The 24,297-nt window shown below is 38.9% G+C and overlaps 1 protein-coding gene and 1 long non-coding RNA gene across 7 annotated transcripts in view; both read right to left on the bottom strand.

Moving 5' to 3' along the window:
• Positions 1-834: 834 nt before the first annotated feature.
• The window catches only part of LOC149499645 (uncharacterized), a 280,521-nt gene continuing 257,058 nt past the window's right edge, over positions 835-24,297 (bottom strand). The window contains exon 2 of the long non-coding RNA XR_016325645.1: positions 835-3,725. This is a non-coding gene — a long non-coding RNA (uncharacterized LOC149499645). The remainder of the gene's footprint in view (positions 3,726-24,297) is intronic.
• Positions 835-24,297, bottom strand: part of yem (yemanuclein) — a 30,761-nt gene continuing 7,298 nt past the window's right edge. Inside the window, exons 4-17 of one of the 6 annotated variants that reach the window (XM_089739419.1) lie at positions 23,862-24,002; positions 22,982-23,116; positions 22,353-22,440; positions 20,950-21,061; positions 19,536-19,682; positions 18,418-18,542; positions 17,905-18,097; positions 17,427-17,507; positions 16,604-16,825; positions 15,202-16,111; positions 12,312-12,369; positions 11,263-11,341; positions 8,920-8,969; positions 835-5,734 (exon numbers count right to left, since the gene is read on the bottom strand). In XM_089739419.1, the coding sequence (XP_089595545.1) occupies positions 5,697-5,734; positions 8,920-8,969; positions 11,263-11,341; positions 12,312-12,369; positions 15,202-16,111; positions 16,604-16,825; positions 17,427-17,507; positions 17,905-18,097; positions 18,418-18,542; positions 19,536-19,682; positions 20,950-21,061; positions 22,353-22,440; positions 22,982-23,116; positions 23,862-24,002 (2,379 nt within the window). In that variant the 3' untranslated portion in view covers positions 835-5,696. The remainder of the gene's footprint in view (positions 5,735-8,919; positions 8,970-11,262; positions 11,342-12,311; positions 12,370-15,201; positions 16,112-16,603; positions 16,826-17,426; positions 17,508-17,904; positions 18,098-18,417; positions 18,543-19,535; positions 19,683-20,949; positions 21,062-22,352; positions 22,441-22,981; positions 23,117-23,861; positions 24,003-24,297) is intronic. The other 5 variants (XM_089739421.1, XM_089739422.1, XM_089739425.1 and 2 more) reach the window with 5 other exon arrangements.

Raw genomic sequence — 24,297 nt, 5'->3', positions numbered from 1 at the left:
CTTCTCTTTCGCGCTGTGGGCCAGATTGTCATCGGACTTGCGCAGTGGTGGGAGACTAGACCTGCAAAAGTTTCCTTCTGCAGCTTTGGCGAGCGACCAAAAAGCACGGCTCCCGGAGGGATAGCTCTTCAATCGCTCGCCAACTCTAGCAACGTGCTCCGACTTCGCCTTGGCAATTACCTTCTTGTAGGACCTGGAAGCGGCGTTATATTTCCGCCTTTCTCCTGAGATGTTAGGATCCCGACGTCTCCTGGCATTATCCCATGCTACGTATGCGGACCGCTTGAGGTGTGCAGCATCCCTGCTGGCATTGTTATACCAGGGTCTGCTGCGACCCCCAACGGGCACTTCAGAGGAGGGAATGAACAATTCCATCCCCTGGAGCACCACGTCTTTAAGTCGGTCCGCACAGACGTCAGGATCAGCAGAGGAAAAGCATCGGTTCATGACGTCATCGCCATTGTGGTTTGAACATGCGAGCGAAACAGATGTTAACTGTTTTTTCCTTCCCACCTAACCTGATAGACTTCCAGACTTGAACCTCATATTAATTATGTTATAACAAGAATACAAAATATTACTACGAAATCATATTTCATAGTCGTTAATGAGATGTCTTGTTTCTTTTACCCTACCTATGTTGATAGCCTTGAGAGGCTTATCAGCGTACCCTTAACGTGTAAGTGAGCTCTCGGGGCTCAAACCTGACGACGTTGCTAGCACTAGCCCCACCCAGCAAGAGCAGTGCTTTACAGAATCTACCACCGGAGCGGAAACGCGACCCACTGAGAAGATCCGACGAGAAACTCAGTGGGCTCAAAATTAAACAAAACATTCTCTTCATTATAAATATTTTTATTCATAATTAAATACATTTGGGCATAATTTTGAATAGATTTTGTCACTCCACATTCAATGTTTTGATCTAATTTAAAACAAAAAAAGAACACAATCACAACTAAAATATTATTTGAAGTTTTACAAAATCCACAAAAATAATGGTATTAAAATTATTGCTCCACTAAATATAAATGTTTATACATATATTGACCGATTAAATATGTCCTATCTCAGTTCGATGCTTACGGTTAGAAAGAGGAAGTAGATTTATATTTAGAAGAAGAATATTTAGTTCAGATTGATTTCGCGGAGGGTCAAATATTTGTGATACAAATAAACGTCCAAACGCGATTAATTAATACTCTTAACGCAAATTCATCCACATTCACATTGTTTCTGCTACCTACATGACATGTCCTTTTTCGAACGAGGCTTTGCATACTATTGCTGATGTCCATGAACATCGATAACCATTCACCATCAGGTGACCTGGTATGATCTACAACGGCATTTAATTATTAAAAATGTTTCTGAATAAGTTTCTCAAAGGTACCTCTTGCTATTCAACTATGCTTAGTTGTCGTTGACGACAATGTTATTTTGGGTTTAGTGCTGCATTTAAGTGTATTTAAAGCTAGAAACAAAAGGTGAGAACCTATATAATAGAATGTCTATCTATCTATCTCTTAGGTTTATGGCATTTCCTTTTAGATTTCGCTAATGTCAAGTGTCAAGTGTATATAATACTCTGCTTTCTATAGCGGGCTTCATGAACGAATAAGGTCACAGATTGTAAGAATTAAGTGAGTAGCTAAGAATGTTTATTAGGAAGTCAAGAGAAGGTCAAGAAAAGAGCCATTTTGACATAACGTGACTTTGACACATGACAACTGATACAAGTTGCCAAATTCAAATATGAATACTACTAATACTCATAGTTTTTAACAAAAAAAAAAAACAAACAACGTACAGAACATTTATATTAATTATGAAAAATAGAAATTGATATCTTTTTATTTCTATTCAGAAACGAAAGATAATAAATAATATTATGCAAAACCAATTATATATATAAATAGCTATTTAAAAATTATGAAAGATTTTAAATGATTAACCTCATCCACAATGATCACTTATTAAATCTATTTCTGTATTTATTATGTTATTAACAATAAGTTTCATATTCATATAATACTTATTACTTACTTATCATATTTTCCGACTAAACTTCATTCTGATTCAATAAGTGAAAATAAATTTGCATTAAATCGATTCTGTAGGCAGTATTGCGCTAGTTAAGAAATACATTTTGTTAATTAAAAATTCTAACCATAGTCAACGAAAGTGAGGGAGATTCAAGATCTCAATTAGATTCATAAATAAGTTTTCTATTCGTGAAAGCAGAAATCAGTCGTTTAGTGCATTAGGCAATTGGACAAAATTTTAGTTACATTACTTAGGAATCACTTGTCCAGTGGAAGGCGCTTTTGGCTTCTCCTTATCAATTATCGATATGCCTAAACACTACAAATCGTGGAGCAATAATATTTAATGCATTCATTATACAGTGCGTTTTGAAATGTATATTCAGGAGGAGTCTCACAACACACATATATAATATTATTTAATTAAAAACGAACGATCGAATTCAACAGCGCCAAAAGTAAAAAAAATATGACGATTTTATAAATCGTACAAGGATTTTATCTATTTATTATTTAAATACGTATGTAATGTAATGCCGAAATACGATCGGCAACAGTTTGAACACACACATACACACATCTCCAAGCACGAGAACACAATCATTGTTTAAATGAATTGTTTGGAAGACAGCTGGTAATGTATCGCGAACTTGCCTCTCGCTGCCCGCAATGTACAGTACCGCCGCCGCGCGGGGTCAACGCCCTTCACTGTTCGCGACGGGCGTGATATTTCGCTTCACATGGCGGGTTAATGAAATACCAACTTTTAAGCGATTACCTTTTCTCGACACTAATGTCTACAAACACTAAATAAATAAAGTTGGCGATGCACAATATTAATTTTGAAATTAAACAACACTTGAAGTCATTGATCCTAATAAAAGATTATAAATTTTAAGATTATTGGCAGTGTAAACGTATTTCAAATAATAAATTTAAAATTTAATAAGGCGCTGAAATAAAATAAAAATTTAATGTTTTTTTTTTTAAACCATCCTTTCGAGAAGTTGATCTTCGATAGTCTTAGAACCGATCTTTTCGTGCTATTGTCGATATTTGTCTCACATACTGAATATCGTTGTAGCTCACACGAAGATAGCACGCCGTTCCTACTTCCACCCGTATGCTTAGTGCGAGTTTTTTAACGTTCTCGATAGCGTAAAAGTTAACTCATATTTGTATGGAATGGGATCGTTTGCGTACATTTGCCGCTAGGGGCGCTGTTCCAATTGCATACAAAATCGGGTTAACTTTTACGCTATCGAGAACGTTAAGAAACTCGCACTAAGCACACTGGACAAATATATTTACAATCAATCGCTCACATTTTCACTAAAGGCCGCTACTGAATTTAAAACACAAACAGATTTCAAAACTTCATTTAGTAAATAACAAAAATCAGAACAGAGAACTCCCAATTTAATAGTACATATGAGTCGACTATTATCAAAGCTAGCAATGTGACTTTTGGACAATTATTGTTAAATCAGAAAAACGAATTATTGACTTTGTATTCCATTGGCAGTCACAAAACTCTTCTGAACGACATCTTAGATAAATAACAGGTTAAGTTAATACTTCATTTAATGCAGTTTTTGAACCGTATTCTTTGAAGGAGACGATTGATATTCAAATCAATCTGTATTGCCATATCAATAACATTTTTTTGTCCAAATGCACCTTTGATAATAGACGACTCATATTTATTATACACGAGTTAATTACGCGAAATCAAAAGTTATTAATCCAGCGATAAAAGTCACATGCGAACGTCCGAAGGGAAACTTTAACTTGAAAAAAATATAATTGCTTTTCGTTTCCTTCGCGACACCAACATACGACTTTACAGTTCTATGATATAAATCTTGTGTGTCGATTCAAAATAATAAAATTTCGCTTTATATCCTACGTTTCAAGCCACGGCCGTTTTGGATACGCCATTTCATTACGGTTGATCACGAGTGCGCACTTACTTCAAAATAAACAATTTAAAAATTATTTTACATTTATAAAAATAAAAAAAAATCACGCACACCAATCAAAACCGAGTCTTAACGTTCAATGGACCACAAATATAAATATTCACGTTTAAAAATAACAACATCATGTATACATATAGTTTTTTTTTTTTTTTTTTGATAATTGAACACTGTACACGCGGCCCTGGCTCTCTGTACAATATTAAACGTTTAGGAGCCCATTAAGGCTTTTTGCGATCACGTTCTTTCGGGATGCGGTACTTTTCTTCATTGCACCGGACCGGTAGATGGCATCAGGACCTGGTGAGGAGAGGTCACGCCACGACGCCACTTGCCTTGCGATATGTCGGTCCAAATCTACATTAAACTATACAACAGCTGCTCCGCTTTCGAACTAAGCACTTAATTAAATATACAAAAAATAGTTTTAATATTATCTGAAAATGATACTCTGATCGACTGCTTTTTTTTGAAGTGAAACTTCTAATGCAACTTCTAACAAGGTTGCGTTAAACGTAATGCTACCACACTAGAAAGAGATAGAGCGAAAGTGTCAGTAGCAAAGTATACCTGTTACAGGCCAGCGCGAGTGTTAGCATTAAGGAAGTATTTAAAAAAATATATTATATATATTAATTTTTCTATCTATAATTTAAAATATATTATATATATAGTATAAATGTTGAAGATGTTGCATCTCTTACACAAGAGCAATCTGATTTAAGGATGAAAAGTGAAGAAAACCATAACACTACACATCGAAAAAGAAGTTTCACTTCATTCACGTGCTCCAGGTTGCACGGGCACCGTTTTTTTTACGTAGATAAAGGCGTTAGATAAAGGCATCCGTGTGCAAACATTACCCCCCCCCCACCCCCCGCGCCTCCCACACCCTGGACCACGGGTAGTCGCCTTTGTCGGTACCATTCTCACTTGTGATTTCATTAGACGTAGTGACAAAGTAAATTAGGAAGAAGAGTCCTTGATTTATTCACAATCTGTTGGTAATTTCCCAATGCGATTTAATTTATTGACATTCGCAAAATCGCCTTAACAACAAGCAAACGTTTGGTCAGCTTACGTTTTGTATATACAAAATTATTTTTTAATTAACATAAAAACTAGGAACGAAATATAATGGAGACATGCTTTTTATTTATACAATTATATATGTTTGATCTGCAATTGTCACAATATTTGAATACATGGAATAAGGAAATGAAAAAATAATACTTGTTTTTTTTTCCTCATATAAATAAAATGATTAGCACAAGAAGCCAGATTTAAGGCTCGATTCTCAGTTCAACGTTTTCTAAAACTTCTCATAAAGTAGGGGGAATTATCAACAAAAAAAGGACAGACATATTGGTTCGTGACGTCAGAGCCATTGTCATGCGGTACGTGCGAGAGGGACAGAGCGACTTCTCCGCTGCTCCGTCTTTCCTTCCATCACAACCAACTTTATATTTAGATATTTCTTCTAAAGATATTGAGAATCGACGCTCGGAAACACAATTACGAGAGCAGTACGAGAGAGGACAACGCAAGAAAACGGAAGACTAGGATTTCAATTATTATATCGTCCGTATACAAATCGTTCTGAGACAACCGCACAATATTGTTTGACGAACCCAACAACAAATGTATTCAAATATCCCTAGACAAATGTCACTTATGATTTTGTTTTCTCTTCATTCGTGATGCGGGAATCTGAAATGAACATTTTGAATGTTTAGTGAGTTTGAATGCTTACATACGACGGGTCAAAGTTACAACTTATAGCAACGAGCAAAGGTAGACAGCTTGCCTCCACCCCTGGCATTGCTGACGTCCATGGGCGACGGTAACGACTCACCATCAGGTTGACCGTGTCTATGCTCGTCTATAAAGCCAATAAGAAAGAAACGACCGTGGTGGATTCACACTTAGATTTGTAGTTTTGCAACTGATGATGATAACGATATGAGTTAGAAATCAAGATTAGTGAATAAAATTAGTGTTAAAATGAGTCTTATGTGTCCCCGCGGGTAGGTACCACCACCGCCCCGCCTATTTCTGTCGTGAAGGAGTAATGCGTTTCGGTTTTGAAGGGTGGGGCAGCCGTTGAAATTTGAGACTTAGAACTCGTGTCTCGAGGTGGATGGCGGCATTTATGTTGTCGACGTCAATGGGCTCCGGTAACGCACTTAATAGTTGGTGGGCCGTGAGCTCAACCACCCACCTAAGCAATAAATAAATAAAAACCGTGTACTCGTCAATATACAAGAATTTATTTTGATTCTATGAGCCTAGAGGACTAGGTTGTGAAAATTCCGAGCTTGAACCAAATAATCTATTGTCGAGGGCAGTCATTTTATGAAAATATTTTATTTCTAGATAAATGCACTGAATTCTTGAAAATTATATTCTGAGATTTATTATCTTATCACTAATATTAATCTATGGGCCGAATGTGCAACGTTTTGATATAGAAACTGAATATGTATGAGCATTTTTATTTTTTTCTACCTACTCTAGTAATCTCCAGGGGTTATTCTAGCTAGATTCATCGAGCTAGTAGAGCTCACGGGGCTCAAGAGCCGTGCTTCGCAGAATCTACCACCGGATCGGAAACGCGACCCACTGAGAAGATCCGGCGAGCAACTCAGTGGGCTGTGGATTTTGAAGATTAGCAAGAAGATAGCAATAGCAAACAAACAAACAAGTGATGTAGACGAGGTCGCTGACCCACAACTCCTAATGACGGCGCAAGGCTTAAGTTCATTTTTTATTTATTTATTAGTAGATGAATGAACAGGCGGAATGAAATATGATAGTTTTGCGGCAGGATGAGGCAGGTGAGGGCTCACAGCACGGCCTACCAGTGTATAGTCGTGTGCTGCCGAATCTCTGATAACCCCAGGTCGCCTGATCACACCTCCGGGAGGGAATGAGGCTGAGGCGTAGACATTTTTTTATTGCCCTTGTAGGCAGACGAGCATACGGTCCACCTGATAGTGAAAGTGGTTACCGTCGCCCATGGACTTCAGCAATACCAGGGGCAGAGCCAGGCCGCTGCCTACATGTGGCCAATCACTGTACAGAACTGACGTTCAGTCAATTCGGTATTTTATAAATATATTGTAGAATTAATGGGCGTTTTCAGCTAGCTTCATGTATATAATGATATCAAATACTCCAGAATTAATGAACAATAAAATACTTAATTGCGTTTTCTGTCATATAAATAAGAACACAACATTTAAAGGCCTTAATCTCAAATAAAATTAATATTTTAAACAATATTGTTAAGTACTATGGAAAACTGAACCACTCCTTTCAGTAAATGACAAGTGGAGTGAATCAGGTTAAGAAAAACTTTTTAAAACTAAAGAGTTTTAAAGGTTTTAATTAATAAAAGTTTTTCTTTAAATGTATACATAATGAATTATTTCTAACCGACATAACAATGAGGATGCTATTTTTATATATTCATGCCGTTTATAAATTTCTGGAATTCAATTTGTGTTTTCAAATTCCCGCGACACGATCTTTGTCCGGGACGAAAATCCTAAATTAACTACCTGATTTTAAGGATTTTCTTTTCAAAATAATCGTTTTTTTTATTTCAAATTATATTTTGTTTCATTTACGAAGAAGGGTTATATGACTATCCTGTAAGCTCTATAAGTTACTAACATATGGCGGTGTAACTTATTAGCTCTCTTTTTTTCCTACCTATTCGCTGGTAACCTGAGAGGCTTTATCAGCTTCTCTGAGACCTCTAGGTGAGCTCACGGGCTCAACCTGAGAGAGTTTTCTAACATTAGCCCTAGCAAGAGTAGTGCTTCGCAGAATCTACCACCAGTTTGAAACGTGACCCACTGAGAAGATCCGGCAAGAAATTCACTGGATTGTAACTATATCGACATGATGCTTTAGTACTCGAGTTGGGTAATCATCTAGTAGTTTTTTTTTATTGCTTAGATAGGTGGACGAGCTCACAGCCCACCTTGTATTAAGTGGTTACTGGAGCCCATAGACATCTACAACGTAAATGCGCCACCCACCTTGAGATATAAGTTCTAAGGTCTCAGTATAGTTACAACGGCTGCCCCGCCCTTCAAACCGAAACGCATTACTGCTTCACGGCCGATGACGTTATGATCAAAATCCAAACGTTTCATATTTTTATTCCAATTTAATTTGTATTTAAATTTATGTAAAGATTAATATTTGTGCCCTGGACCGTTCGGATCAGGCTGCGATGGAACTTGGTACAGTAGTGGTTGGCGACTTAAGAGAGGTTTGCGTCCCAGTACGGTCAATGGACAACAGATGACGCTTGAAAAGTTTCAAGATAGCGATGCCTTTTAATAATTAAGCAGAAATAGAGAAATGAATTATTTATAATCAACAAAACGATGACACAACGAGCTATTAACCGGAGGGCTTGTTCAACTAATCCAAGCATTGTGGGGGTAAATTAAAATCATCATCATGACGTCTTGCAACCCTCGCAGGATCCTCTCAACTCATTACAAAAAAAAAAAAAACGATTTAAATTTATTGCACATTAAGTTCTATATGGTAAAAGTATTCATAAATACATGTTAAATATTTACTTGGGAAAAACATTGCTTATATCAATATGGTCAATATACAGCACAGCTCACAGCCTTCTGGGTCTTTAAGTGACTAGCGAGGTCAATGGACTACATAATGTAAATGCCAACCCATCTTGAGACATGAATAGGAAAACTTACATATATTTTTGTACATTTATTATACGGCAGAAATTGATTATAATGGTCATACCCACCCGTGCAGGCTTATCATATATCTAGGAAAGTCAATATCTAGGAGCGGGGCACAGTTACAATCAATTGGACAGAGAACACGTTGAGAGGACTCACCGGGTGCGTCACTACATCCATCCGTTTTCTTTAAAAAAGTTTGTTCTGCGCTGAAACAAACCAAATACTATAGACCACTATTGATATATATTTATGAGCTATCAAGAAAACAAACACAGAGACATGTTTGAGTATCCAAATATATAGTATGCACAAACATTTGTTTATTAAATAATAAGTTGGTTTGCCTTCAATATTTTGAAGTTAAATATAAATATTCAATCCAGTTTTAGCTGGTTATTCCTTTTTTTATATAATTATATGACGAAAAAAAAGACATATCTAAGGAACTTTAAATGCCTTTGTTGTTAACATTTTGAATAAGTCAATAAATTAAAAATATTAGAATCATTATTATATGTAATTTCTTCTAATTTATCTTTAAAGATATCTAAATATTCTTTATATGGACTACACTATCATTCCATCATTAAGTTATTATAATCTGATAAAAATTTTAAAGTGAAAAACTCATTAGTCATAATTATTATAATTTATAACAAATATGTATGTGTATAATTAATTTAAAAGTCTTATTAGGGTATCAGAGGTAGTGATGGCAATGAATCCAATATACAGTAAGGTGGACAGGGTTAAGTTCGTGATGAAATAAAATTATTATTACACGTAGAGCAAAACATGGATAGCTTATGGAATAAAAGTTCATATTTATATACAGGGTGTCCGAAATATTGTCTATGAGAACGTACGAATGTCGATTAAGGGACGTAGTGTATTTATCCCGGGGCGGTTTCAGAGTTATTTAAATTATAAATTATATTCGCAGTCAAATCAAATAATAATCGTAGTTCGAGATAACTCTAGATACAAGCGGTTTAAAGATTCAAATCCATTTCACTGTCAGGTTTATTCATTTAAGCTTCAATTCAAAGTTGTACACGTTTTTTGTAGTGTTGTCAAACTTGAACTCAATGTTAGAGAGTCAGAGAACTTTTTTTTCGGGGAAAATCTTCGAGAATGGACTTGTCAAGCTAAATGTGAGTTACTTAAAAGACCTACATATGAAACCTTTAGTTTAATCTCGAAGCGTTCATAGTTATGAATAGTGCCATTTATATTCTGTTTAGGAAAAAATTGCTGGATTTGACACAGTTATTATATATGCTTGGGCAGACGCAATATATCCACGTAGGTAGCAGTGAGAACTGTACCTACCAATACATGCTGTCAATAATACTATTATTTATGAGTTATTTAAATAGAAAATTCTACAAGTGATTTGTTTGAAGGCAAAAACTAAGAGGCGAAACGTTGAATCTGAAGGTGTTGGCGAAAGCAACTCTCTACCAAGCAACAGTGAGAGACATCCAAGTTCGGGACTACTTGAATAGTGTGCTTAGTGCGAGTTAACGTTCTCGATAGCGTAAAAGTTAACTCAAATTTGTATGGACTTAGAACGTTTGCCTACGTTTGCCGCTAGGGGCGCTGTTCCAGATCCATACAAATTTGAATTAACTTTTACGCTATCGAGAACGTTAAAAAACTCACACTAAACACACTTACCGATTACGAGCGACAGAGATTGAATAGATGCTTCATCGTGTAATTGTATGGCCTTGTTGATGTAAACCCTTTACCAAATAAATAAATAAAAAACTAAAGAGTTGACCATTTCCGTAATTACCGTCATATTTATTTACAATAATATTTAAGATTGGTTGTATTTAGTTAAAACCATCACCAAATTAAGAAAGTGCAATATCATTTGTATTAAATGATTAATGCCACAAGCGAAGCAGGGCGATAAGCTAATCTGTTATTGATATTTTATTTATATTTTGATAATTCAGAATACTATTAGTATTAGTATTTTTTCTTATATATTTCTTTCAAAGGCCGAGAGTATTATTTAGAGACTATATACTATGTCAATGAACTATGCTGTTTATACTTGCAATAGACAGGCACATGTACAATACAGCGTCTGAATTGAGGAGAATAAAATGATAACTGAGAATTAACATTAGTTTTTTTTTTTTTTTGGGAAAATTAACATTAAAATACTGATATCGTGTTAGTTGAGAAAAATTCTAATTGATTTTTTTGATTTTATGTAATAAAAAAAGAACATAATCATTTTGCTATTATGTACTTAGTTATTTTATTGATTTTTTTTTTGTTTTCAAAGCTCATGTAGAATTTTTAGTTCATTATTATAAGGTAAAAATTTTCTAATTAATGAACGTCACATCGACTTTCGAGATAAGTAGCGATGGAGTGGTGACTACAGAATGCTACACTGAAGCAGAATGAGAGCAGTTGGGGGCCGCGGGTGGCGTGCAAGCTCGTGCGCACACTTATGATCGGATGGCGGCGACTTACAACTTGTCTTTGGCGGAGCGGCCGTCAGCGAAGAACGAGTCCCTCGAGTAGTGTTGCCCGGCAGACTTGTCCTGCTTCGCTGGATCACACAAACGGACAGTCACTCCTCACTAACGCTCACATACAGTATCGCGCGTCACACATTTTTTTCCTACCTAAGCTGAGAGCCTTGAGAGGCTATATCAGCGTAACCTTACTACTAGCGCCAACTAGCCTATATAATATTAATACGTCAAGCAAAAACTTTGTACCCCTTTTTACAAAATTGCGCCGCACCGAGGATTATGAAATTTCCTACACTTATAGAGAATATAGAGGAGGGCAGAATGCTAATATTTTTCTTCAATTATGTATTAATGATATATTAAATCAATAAAAAAAACATTACACACACTACCATGTGTTTGACGCACGCACATATGTATGTTTATGTAAACTTTAAGTTTATTGTCAAACTTCTGTTGCTTACAGTTTGTGGTCAAATTGACAGTAGGTTACTATTGGGACTTTTTGGCGGAAACGCGAGGATTGAAGTTGTGTAATTTGTATTATTTTGTCTACTTAGTGTTTCTTCGGGTTTGAATGTGTAATAACGGTGGTTTATTAACTGTATCTGTGAAAGTGCACAAATGTGAGAAAATCAAACAAAGCCACTGAATGTAACTTCTCGGGATCCTTTAAGAAGTCGTCTGAAAAAGTCTCAGTAAATGACCACCATTTTACTGAGATTATTTTCATACCATATCATCTCATTTCATTTCAGTTCATATTATAATTTTTCATAAAAATAAGAATATGAATTAAAATAATACTTGACCTAAAGGTCTTAGTTACCAGGTCATAAAATCCCTTAAAAAAAAGGTTACTATTGTTTATTTGTCTACAGTGTAGTCTTGGCGAAATCTGTGATAATAGAAGTTTAATAGTTTTTGACAATAGAACCATAATAATGTTCAACTTATAATTTCAATTAATTATAGTCGAATTTCGACTACTGCGGAACCACTAGTCATAAGTACTCATTAAATGTATTCCAAATGAAACCTTACCGTTTGGTATCCCGCCGTACGAGTTACTACTGTTCATTTTCGATTGTTCTTGAGAGTGCTGCAACAATAAGGAATTAATTACCTTTTAAAATTCGTTTATTTTAACTTTTTTGAGTCTATACGAACGAGTTAACTGTCCACTTAGCGTCTCAAGTGGTTACCGGAAACCAATGATGGGCAAAAAGTAATCAGATTAATAATTACAAATTACAGTTACATTGTAATTGTTAATTGAGATACTTTTTAACAGGTTACTTAAGTAACTGATTACAAACAGATTACTTATGTATCTGAAATATCAGTTATATTCAAAGTAATTACGATTTACGATTTAATTGACTACTATGTAATTAGGTTAGATTGTAATTTAGTTATATTGCAATTAAATACATTGTATTCAATTACTTGCACATCCAAAGTAATTCTAATTACAATGTAATTGAATACTATATGATCAGATTACATTGTAATTAAATTATTTTGTAGTTTAATTACTAATTAGATTACAAAAGTAACTAGTTACGCCCATCACTGCCGGAAACCACAGATGTCTCAAACGACATATTATTATAACATGTGGGTGCTTTAGGAACACAGTGGAGGGATGTAAATCCCAGAGCTGGAGGGTAGTGAAACAGAACTCTAAGAATGTTGTGCGAATGAGCGCAGTGGGACCAGACAGAGGGGATGGACTCATCAACTCATCGATAAATGACTAGGTCATCTCAATTTCTTCAGAGCATTCTTCACCGAACATTGGATACAAAGCCGGTACAGTAAGGATATTTTATGATTAAAGCATTGACGTTGTGTATATGTATATTACAATTTTATTTGTTCCAAAGTCGTCGTCGTGGCCTAAAGGATAAGACGTCCGGTGCATTCGTGTTTAGCGATGCACCGGTGTTTCGAATCTCAGGCCGGTACCAATTTTTCTAATGAAATACGGACTCAACAAATGTTCATGATTGACTTCCATGGTGAAGGAATAACCTCGTGTCATAAAAATCAAACCCGCAAAATTATAATTTGCGTAATTACTGGTGGTAGGACCTCTTGTGAGTCCGCGCGGGTAGGTACCACCACCCCGCCTATTTCAGTCGTGAAGCAGTAATGCGTTTCGGTTTGAAGGGTGGGGCAGCCGTTGTAACATACAGAGACCTTAGAACTCATATCTCAAGGTGAATGGCGGCATTTACGTTGTAGATGTCTATGGGCTCCAGTAACCACTTAACACCAGGTGGGCTGTGAGCTCGTCCACCCATCTAAGCAATAAAAAAATCAGGTGCAGCATGGCCCGCAAGGCTGTTTACCATCTTCTGGTTCTGTCACAAAGCATTTATATCTTCCAGAATCAAGATTGGAGTCGCTGTTATGTGTATCTAAGATCTACAAGTGTTGTTTGTGCCTTCTGTGAAAAAGCTTCTTGCAAATAAACACACAACGTTTTAACCTAGAAATGAATAGGCAACATGGATGAGTCGGTGGGAAATCATAAATATGTTATCAGATTTGATAATCACTTAAGGTAGCTCGCTGGTTACAACTTAAATTTTTATAGTGATGCTACACTAAATGTTTTGTGACAATGCGTGTGTTTGTTTCACGAATTCATTGCCTACTTTTTAACAACTTTTAATTTATTTATTTATTTATTTAAGGATTACCGACAGGGTTTACAGTAAGACATAAAATAACATTGACATGTATAGAGCAATTGATAACTGCAACTCTAATTAGAGGCAATCACAGCATGCATTACATTAATATATCAATAGAGATTTAACAATACTATTAATAATAATAAAAAATTAAAAACAAAAAGAAAGACAACAAGGACAGTAATACCCGAGTACTCAGACCAAGGCTGAGGCTGAGGTTCAACAACAACTTTTTATAATTTTGTTCTTGAATATTGGAAGGGAATCACCAAATATGTCAAGGTTTTCAACTTTTCTGACTAGATTATTATAAAGGTTAGTTAGACGAGGAGTAGGTGAGTGCTTGCCTAGATTGGTTCTGCTAAAGCGGGTGCTGAAAAGAGCAACGGGGCGACGAGGTAACCTGGATGGCACCTTCAAAGAGAATTTATTGAGGATGGATTGGGAGTCGACAGTACCGCTCATAACTTGATGTAAAAAACATAAGCCTAACATATCGCGGCGATCACTCAATGTTTGCATTTTAAAATGTTTAGCCCTATCAACATAAGATTTAACATAATTAGGCGGCCTAAAACGGTACGACATGTGGCGAAGTAACTTTTTTTGAATTCTCTCAATCCTGTTAATATGGGTTTTGTATGTAGGACACCACACAGTGCTGCAGTAATCAAGTTTGCTTCTAACATAACTGTTGTAAAGCATTAGCGTAGTGGAAACTTTCTTAAACTCCCTACCATTCCTAAGTACAAAACCCAGTGATTTGTTCGCGGCATCTATAATTTTGTCAATGTGCTTAGTGAAATTCAGCTTGGTATCAAGCTCCACCCCTAGATCACGAGTCTGAGAAACTTCACTCAAGCATTCCCCTGAAATATGATATTAATGGTATTTTTAAATACGCTTTCACTCAGTATTTATCGGAAAGGTGTGATGGTGCTTGTGACTAATATGTACATTGTACGTTAGTGCCCTGTCATTACTCTGAGACAATAATGTTAATGAGGATTCTTTCTTTATCGGAAAATGGATTAAAATGTTGTTCTTAGATGTTATAGTCATACACACGCACACACACACACACGCGCACACATACACACTCACGCGCGCGCACACACACATACACACACACACACACAAGCACACATTTTATTGAGGTTTTATTGAGGCCGAGTGTACGCCTGAGACCTACCGCGAGAGGTCGGGGAGCAACGTGCAGAACAACTCACCTCCATCTGTTTAATGGTCCTTATAATAGTCTCGATGTCCTTGTTGGCCTCGTCGCTCTTCTGCCTGTCGGTATCAACTATCTTGTTCGGCATTTTCTTTTGCGAGTTCTTGTCCTTGGAAGGCACTTCACACTTATCACTTTTTTCAGTTTTGTCCTCGATGAGCTCGACGTCGCTGCTGCTGTCGTCGACGGACAGGGGCTCCGGCGCGCTGTCCGCCAGCGGGTCCAGGTCCGACACTATGACCACGTCCTTCTTCTTCTTGACCTCCGGGGGCCGCTTGTCCGGCTTCGCGAAGGTCGGCGAGTGGTGCACGGGCACCAGCGCCGGCCTGGGGATGTTGTTCTCGGCTATGCGCATGCTCTCGATCTGCTTCTGCGACACCTCGTTGGGTTTCGGAACCTCCTTGACCGTGATTGATGTGTCCACGTGCAGTACGTCCATTTTGTCTTTCATGTGATTCTTTTCGTTTTTTTTGGGTTTTTCTTCTTTTTGAACTAGATCGTTGAGGGCGGCGGGCGACCTCACGCGAATTACGCCCTTGTCCTGTTTGACTTTAGGTTCTGTTTTCTGATTGACGACGGGCGTTATTGTTATGCTGCCGATGCTGTTGGGGGGTACGTATAGATCGTCTTTGAGTTTTTCTTCTTTTCTTTCTGGTTTCTCGAGATCCTTCCGCGCTGTGTAATTGTTCAGTACGTTGGGTTTGTACTTGGAGTCGTCTGTCTGGACGGATTCTGCTCTGTCGAGCGGCGGCTTGGTGGACGTGGTGACGGTGAGCGAGCTCGGGAAGTGTATGGGCTCGGGCGCGGCGGGGGGCGGGGCGGGGGGCGCGGCGGGGGGCGGGGCGCCGTGGGACGAGCCGAGTCGCTGTCGCTTCAGCTCGGACACTTTCAATTCTTTGCTTAAGCTGTAAAAAAAAATTGTGAAAGTTAGATACGAAACACGATAACTTTTTTTATGGGATTTTATGTCGTGATAACTAAGACCTTTAGGTCATGTCTTATTTTAATTTATATTCTTTTTTTTATGAAAAATGATAATATGGAATGAAATGAAGTAAAATGACGATGATTAATTTGAGACATTAATTAACTGGAATGAAATGAGATGAGATGATATGGGATGAAATATAATCTCAGTAAAATTGTGGTCATTTACTGAGATTTTTTCAGTTGACTTTTTGGAGGATCCCGAGAAGTTACGTCCAGTAGCTGCTTTGTTTCATTTTCCCACATTTGTGCACTTTCACACATATTAAACAATTAATAAACCACCGTTAATTAATCCATTTAAATTTGAAGAAACACTAAATAAAACAAATCACACAACTTCACTCCTCGCGTTCCCGCCAAAAAGACCCTACGATAACTCTAGTAAGCTTCTCGTGTAGGGTACTAACTCTGCCTGTCGCAGCAGGGTGGGCATCCTGACGAAGCCGGCGGGGAACAGCGGCAGCGCGCGCGCGGCCAGCAGCGCCGCCCCGGCCGCGCCGCCGCCCGCCAGCCGCGCCAGGCGCCCCACCAGCGCGCGCGCCCGCCCGCACCACGGGAAGCGCCGCTTCGGCAGCCGCTTCTCCACGACAGGGCCGCCCTCCGACGCCGACGCGATCTGGATCTTCTTTCTGGAAATTTTACTGCTTTTTTAACAAATCAGGCTCGAAGGACCAACAAAAGATATACAAACCGTATATATTTTTTTGGCCTCTGTTCTGATAATGATAACAACTCCAATACTGATTAATGGTTTATTGATATGATTACACACTGATTTTGATTGATTGATTGATCTGATTATGAAATGACATTATGCAAGTACGCGACGCCTTGCTGATGGCGGTCGTGTACCGCGACTCGAAAATGAATGACTTTGATGTAAAATGCATCGGTATGCAATATGATGTACGCGCTGGCCCATACACTAACCTCAGTTGACAATGAAATTTTCATTTTAAAACAATCATTTCAACTGACATGAACTTCATATCTCGAGGTTCAATTATTAATATTATTCTAAGTATGTAAGGCAACTAACTACCCGAGTCCCTGGACAACACATACTCAACGTAGGCTTGTCGCCACCTTCACGCTCCGAAACTTTGTAAATTTTGTTCGTTAAATATTTTCCAGGAAGTTATTCCTTCATCGTTGAAATCATGCGTGTACATGGCAAGTACATATTCCTTCAGCCTGTTGAATTTTGCAGTAGTGAAATGTCCGGCTCACCTTTCCTCCTGCACCCTCTCGCACTCCGCATTGTAGCTGGCAATCATAGCAGGTTTCCTTTCATCTATCAGTTCCTGTAACCTGACGAGAAAACGACACTAGTTAGTTGTGATATCGTAGTGGCCCGGTGAAATCTGGCAGCTACCCATCTCATTACAATACTATTTAGCATCATAACGGTTGGTATCGGGAAATTATAATGTATAATAGTTATTCTTATAGTTATTTACTCTAATAACATTAACACAATTAAAATTACTTCTTTCAGTTTATTGTAATAATGTAAAACTTCAACAGAATTGTGTTTGTACAGTAGAGTATCATTACAGTAAAGAAACATCGATTACATACTATTGTCAGTTTGTTCAAATATAATTATTATTGTCAATATTTTAATGAAATGAGGAGTATGGAACGACCCTAAGGTCACGAGAATGATTTTAATGGAAGTGTAAACTTTTAATGAATTGTTACTAACCTGTGTAAAGTTTCAACAATAAAAACTTCCCTCTCGATACTGCTTAGATGACTATAATCTTTATTCGTAAATTCATCTTGTTTTCTCTTGTTGCGTTGTTGCGGGGGTGCGGGGGTGGCGGCGGGGCAGGGCGCGGGGGGCACGGGGGGCGCGGGGGCGGGCGTCGCTTGAGCAATCGTCGTAGGAGTGGAAGCTGTAAAGTCGATATATTTACTTTTTTTTTATTGCTTAGATGGGTGGACGATCTCACAGCCCACCTGGTGTTAAGTGGTTACTGGAGCCCATAGACATCTACAACGTAAATGAGCCACCCACCTTGAGATATAAGTTCTAAGGTCTCAAGTATAGTTACAACAGCTGCCCCACCCTTCAAACCGAAACACATTACTGCTTCACGGCTGAAATAGGCAGGGTGGTGGTGCCTACCCGCGCGGACTCACAAGAGGTTCTATCACCAGTAATTTTTAAATAAGCACAGTTTCTTGATGCTGCTGTCCCCGGGCTCGTGCTCACCGCGGGGCTGGCGCAGCTCGTGCAGCAGCGCGGCGCGCGACGTGCGCAGCAGGGCGGCGGCGCGGGCCCACGCGGCGCGGCGCCCGGCGCGCTCCAGCCCGCTCTGTGACGTCACGCGATCCAGTCTGCGTGCCGACACAAATCAACAAATTAACTTTAGCTGTTAATTAACAGTATTGATCATTGAAATAACTGCATCATTGAAATAAATGCAGTGTGTTGGTTTTATTTTTTTGTTCATTTATATGAGAATGGCTGCAGATATAATATTATTTTGATGATTTTTTGTATTTGAAAGTTTAACAAAATATGTTATAAGATTTATGGCGAATAGCTATATAATACAATACAAGAAATCTGACAGATGCCTGAATTTTTCTTCTGACGTTTTCGAAATTCAAGATTCACGTTGCGTGATGATATATCCAAGTTCCGAACGACAGACAGTATTCGGACCGTCGGTCTACCAAGCAACATCATACGCTTCTTCTCTCCGTCGTTATATTTTCAAATATTTTAACTTCATATTAATTACTTCATATTAATTATGTTATCATTACAAGAATTAAAAATATTACTACAAAATCACAACATTTCATAGTTTTTTCCCTTGTCTATGCTGACAGCCTTAAGAGGCTATTTCAGCTTCTCCGTGACGTGTAAGTGAGCTCACAGGGTTCAAACTGGACTGTTGCTAGCACTGGTCCTAGCTAGAGCCGTGCTTCGCAGAATCTACCACCGGATCGGAAACGGGACTCACTGAGGAGATCCAGCGAGAAACTCAGTGGGCTGTGTCTATGGGTTAATTTACTAGCCGAGCCTATCGCAAGTGACGAGTTCGACGAGGACGGTGACAGGTGCTTGTGGTACCTAAAAGCACCCTTAGTGGATCGAGAGGATCCGTAAAAACGTGTTTAGGGCGACGTCGACTGTTTACCATTCGGTCTACAGGATCGGGTATGTAGTTACCGGCGGCCACGATGAGAGGGTTCTCGTGACTGTAGATACGCACTGATGGATTCTAAGTCCAGGTCGTCATGGAGGTCGGCGTTCCTGACGAGTCACGGGGCTCCGACGGCTATCGACTCCGTAGTGACGTAGTGTGGTGCGGCGCGTACCTGGCGACGTGCGTCTCCGCGGCGCGTAGCAGCAGCGCGGGGGGTGCGGGGGGCGCGCGGGGCAGCTGCGCGACGGCCGCCTCTATCGCGTCCAGCACGGCCGTCACGCTCGCGGGGAGCTCCACCGCACACTTACTTTCCACGTCCCTGTTTCATTTTCAAAGTGAAACTTCTTTAGAATTTATTCTTTTATTTACGCCGTGGACGTCTATGGGCTCCAGTAACCACTTAACACCAGGAGGGCTGCGAGCTCGTACACCCATGTAAGCAAAATAAAAAAAAGAATCGTTGTGATTTCAAACTCGATGAAACGAAAAATTAAGTCCATAGAGACGCAAACACATAAATGTATAGGATTCAGTCGGCGAGAGAATGAGATAGAACACATTAGACGTTCTCGGTCTCCTCTTTGTGCGACTCTTCGTAGCATCCCCACTATCGTCCACTAAACATTGTCCATATGTATGCTCCTGCGTAGTGGGATATATCTTATTTATTATAAATTCCACTTCTACCGTGTGTGACTTGCACACACACACAATTTTTTTTAAAGGATTTAATGACATGGTAACTAAGACCTTTAGGTCAAGTCTTATTTTAATTTATATTCTTATTTTTATGAAAAATTATATTATGAGATGAGATGATATGGTATGGAAATATAATCTCAGCAATTGGTGGTCATTTACTGAGACATTTTCAGTCGACTTTATGGAGGATCCCGAGAAGTTACGTTCAGTGGCTTTGTTTGATTTTTCCCATATTTGTGCACTTTCACAGATACTAAACAGATAATAAACCACCGTTATTATTACGCATTTAAACCTCAAGAAACACAAAATTGACAAATAAAACAACTTCACTCCTCGCGTTTCCGCCAAAAAGTCAGTCCCTGTTTATAATTTATAAACAATAAAAACATCATTAACAAAATAGAAGTATACGCAAATGCTGTTCACAAACTCTGTTATATCTGCAAATACGTGGGTGCGTGTGAAACATTTTATTGTTTAGATGAGTAGACGAGCTCACAGCCCATCTGGTGTTAAGTGGTTACTGGAGCCCATAGACATACAACGGCTGCCCCGCCCCTCAAATCGAAACGCATTACTGCTTCATGGCAGAAATAAGCAGGGTTTTTTTTATTGCCCTTGTAGACAGACGAGCCCACCTGATGGTGAGCGGTTACCGTCGCCCATGGACTTCAGCAATGCCAGGGGCAGAGCCGAGCTGCTGCCTACCGCTAATGGTGATACCTACCCGTGCGGACTCTCAAGAGGTCCTACCACCAGTAAAAAACTTCTTTCTTTTTACACGGATACAAGGTTTCAAGTCAATCGGATGCATGGTTCAGTAGTGACCATTGTAGATTTATAGATGAGTATAGATATGTGTAGTGGTGGGCGCGTCGCACCTGGAGCTGTCGGAGGTGGCGGCGGTCTCGGAGCTGGGCGGCGGCTTGGAGGCCAGCGAGTCCGAGCGCGAGCTCCGCGAGTCGCCGCTGTCCGCGTCGCCGCCGGCATTATCTGCCGCAACGCACACAACGTACGCTCACACAATCGTCTTTACAAAATCTTAAATCTCAACAACATCATTCGACCCTTGAAAGGCAAACGTGACTAAGCGACAATGCGTGAACTTTACAGTAGACTAAAGTTGAAATACCTGAACAAAAATTCTATTTTAAGGAATCTAGCTGTAGGATTGAAATTATTTGAATAGACCTAGAAATATAAATTTTTAGCACATTGAATATGGTTATTGGCTATCATCACGACATATTTTAAAACAAAATCGCTTTCTTTGTCCTTATATCTGTCCCTATGTATGCTTAAATCTTTAAAACTACGCAACGGATTTTGATGCGTATGTTTTTTTTAAATAGATAGAGTGACTGAAGAGGAAGGTTTATGTGTATAATAACATCCATTAAATAGTGGATAAATCAATAATAAATTACTGTTTCCGAAGCGAAGCGAGGGCAGCTCGCTAGTTTATGTACAAAGCAGTTATTGTCGCTTAGTCACGTTTGCCTTTCAAGTGTCGATTTGTATTATATATCTATATTAGATTACTGGTGGTAGGACCTCTTGTGAGTCCGCACGAGTAGGCACCACCACCCCGCCTATTTCTGTCGTGAAGTAGTAATGCGTTTTGGTTTGAAGGGTGGGGCAGCCGTTGTAACTATACTGAGACCTTACTGAATTCATATCTTAAGATGGTTGGCGGAATTTACGTTGTAGATGTCTATGGACTCCGCTAACCACTTAACACCGGGTGGGCCGTGAGCTCGTCCACCAACCTAAGCAATTAAAAAGAATTAATTCAAGTAAGTTTTAATACGGTGATTGTCGTTTTCCCCTTGAGGCCTGAGGTCGAAATCTCAAACTGAAAGAATGGTTCTCCAACACTTAAGAACTACACAGGGCTTCGCGGCATGAGACACATTCTGAAGTTACGGAGAAAACAAATCTATATATGTATATAAAAATGAATTGCTGTTCGTTAGTCTCGCTAAAACTCGAGAACGGCTGGACCGATTTGGCTAATTTTAGTCTTGAATTATTTGTGGAAGTCCAGAGAAGGTTTAAAAGGTAAATAAATACGAAAGTGCTCGGAATTAAATAAAAATAACAATGTTGTTTTTCCTTTGATGTGTCCCCCGTCGGACGGATTCCTTTTGTTTGTTTTAAGTTTATTTTATACAAAAGTTTAGGTCTTTTATTTAGCGATTGAGGCACTACGAAGTTTGCCGGGTCAGCCCGGGTCAGCTAGTCAATAATAAATGCGTTTGAAAATTTCATTTGTGTATCTCACCATCGGAGGTCTGCTTCCCTGACGTCGCCGCAGATGAGTCAGTCCTGCGAACCTTCTTGGCTTTGTTCTTATCGATCTTTTTGTTTTTCTGTAAACAAACGATATATTAATGATCCAATTTGAGATAAAAAATCAAACATAAAAATCGCACAATTTCTCAGTATTAATAAATTGAAATACTGCTGAAATGAAATCACAGGCGTGCTGTGGCTTTCCATACTCGGATGACGCGCGAGGCTGGGGGTGAATGACCGTACGCCTAAACTCGCGCACACCGCGCAATGGTTGACGGCGCGCCGGCCATTTTATTGCATTACATTGCTGCGTTGAATAAAATTGTCCCAATTTATTTAACTCCTTGGTACCTAATAAAAAACCCGATGTATTTTTTTTTGGCTTGTTTGTCTGAACGAGCTTATATCTCGCTACAGTCGGCTAAGCGAGATCTACAGATGATACAGATACAGATACCAGATGAGAGAGAGAGAGAGAGAGAGAGAGAAAGAGAGAGAGAGAGAAAGAGGAAGAGAGAGAGAGAAAGAAAGAGAGAGAGAAAGAAAGAGAGAGAGCGCGAAAGAGAGAAAGAGAATCAAACAAGTGCTCGATCTAATTATTATTATGTTAGTAACCTTTTTCCGATGTTCAGTCTTATGTGAATCCACGGCGCCATTAGCGATGACCTTCGGGTCTTTCTCTTCAGCGCTTTCCGACTCCGACGAGCTCTCTGAAGAGTCCTCTTCGCTACTACTCGACGATATCCGCCTCTGTAAATATAGAAAGAAAATCAATGAGTGACTGCCAATACATGATAATATCTTAATGGTAGCTGTACTTAACAGTTTAGATCTATTAATAAACATTTAAAATTATTATTTATTGAAAATCGCTGTTATTGTTTGTGGTTTATGAAGATGAACTATACGCATAGGCAGCCGCACATTGCCAGAAGCCGGGTACAGTTGTCGAACACTACATGGAATAGATCATCATTTTATACTTAGCTTATATACAAATTATTACTTAATTAATTTTTTTAATTTTTTTTTCTTATTGGTTTAGCTGATTTTTCAAAATAATAATTGTATTCCACAATTGAGGAGGATTACGACAAAGAGTTCGACGAGCGAATAAACCCTCAGACACAGCCCACTGAGTTTCTCGCCGGATCTTCTCAGTGGGTCGCGTTTCTGATCCGGTGGTAGATTCTGCGAAGCATGGCTCTAGCTAGGACCAGTGCTAGCAAATTCTCTCAGGTTGAGCCCGGGAGCTAGCCTACCCGTCTGGACGTAGATGGAAAAGCTTCTTCTTAGCTTACCGAAGAATATGTAGAAAAACATATGACATGAGAATGTTTTATTATATTATTAATTTTATTATATTGTTAATGTTTTATTATGTTTCCTTGTCTATTAAATCGTATCTGTGTATTGAAGAGTTTAGATATATCTCATTATGACCACTACTGACTTATCTTTAACGGTGAAGTCAAAGTAAGGAGGAAAAACTAACTTTATTCCTTCGATTGCCGCCCGCCTCGCCGTCCGAGGTCGCCAGCTGGTTCTTGGGCAGGTTCTTGAACTCCAAATCGCCGCAGTTTATGTAAAACCCTCCGTGTAGAGTGTCGCGGTCGGGCGGGATCATCTCATCGTACTGCGAACAAAAATATTTTTATTCTAGATGTCAGAGACGGTCATTACTTTGGTAGTTAAACGAAACGTAGCACGATTCCCGAGAGATGGCAGCACGATCGCGGTATCGTCGGAATTCTGCTAACTTTTTTTTTATTGCTTAGATGGGTGGACGAGCTCACAGCCCACCTGGTGTTAAGTGGTTACTGGAGCCCATAGACATCTACAACGTAAATGCGCCACCCACCTTGAGATATAAGTTGTAAGGTCTCAAGTATAGTAACAACGGCTGCCCCGCCCTTCAAACCGGAAGGCAT

The sequence above is a fragment of the Bombyx mandarina genome, chromosome A1, assembly GCF_030267445.1.
Source record: "Bombyx mandarina strain Sakado chromosome A1, ASM3026744v2".
Taxonomy (NCBI): domain Eukaryota; kingdom Metazoa; phylum Arthropoda; class Insecta; order Lepidoptera; family Bombycidae; genus Bombyx; species Bombyx mandarina.
This window is presented reverse-complemented; position numbering and strand designations above follow the sequence as displayed.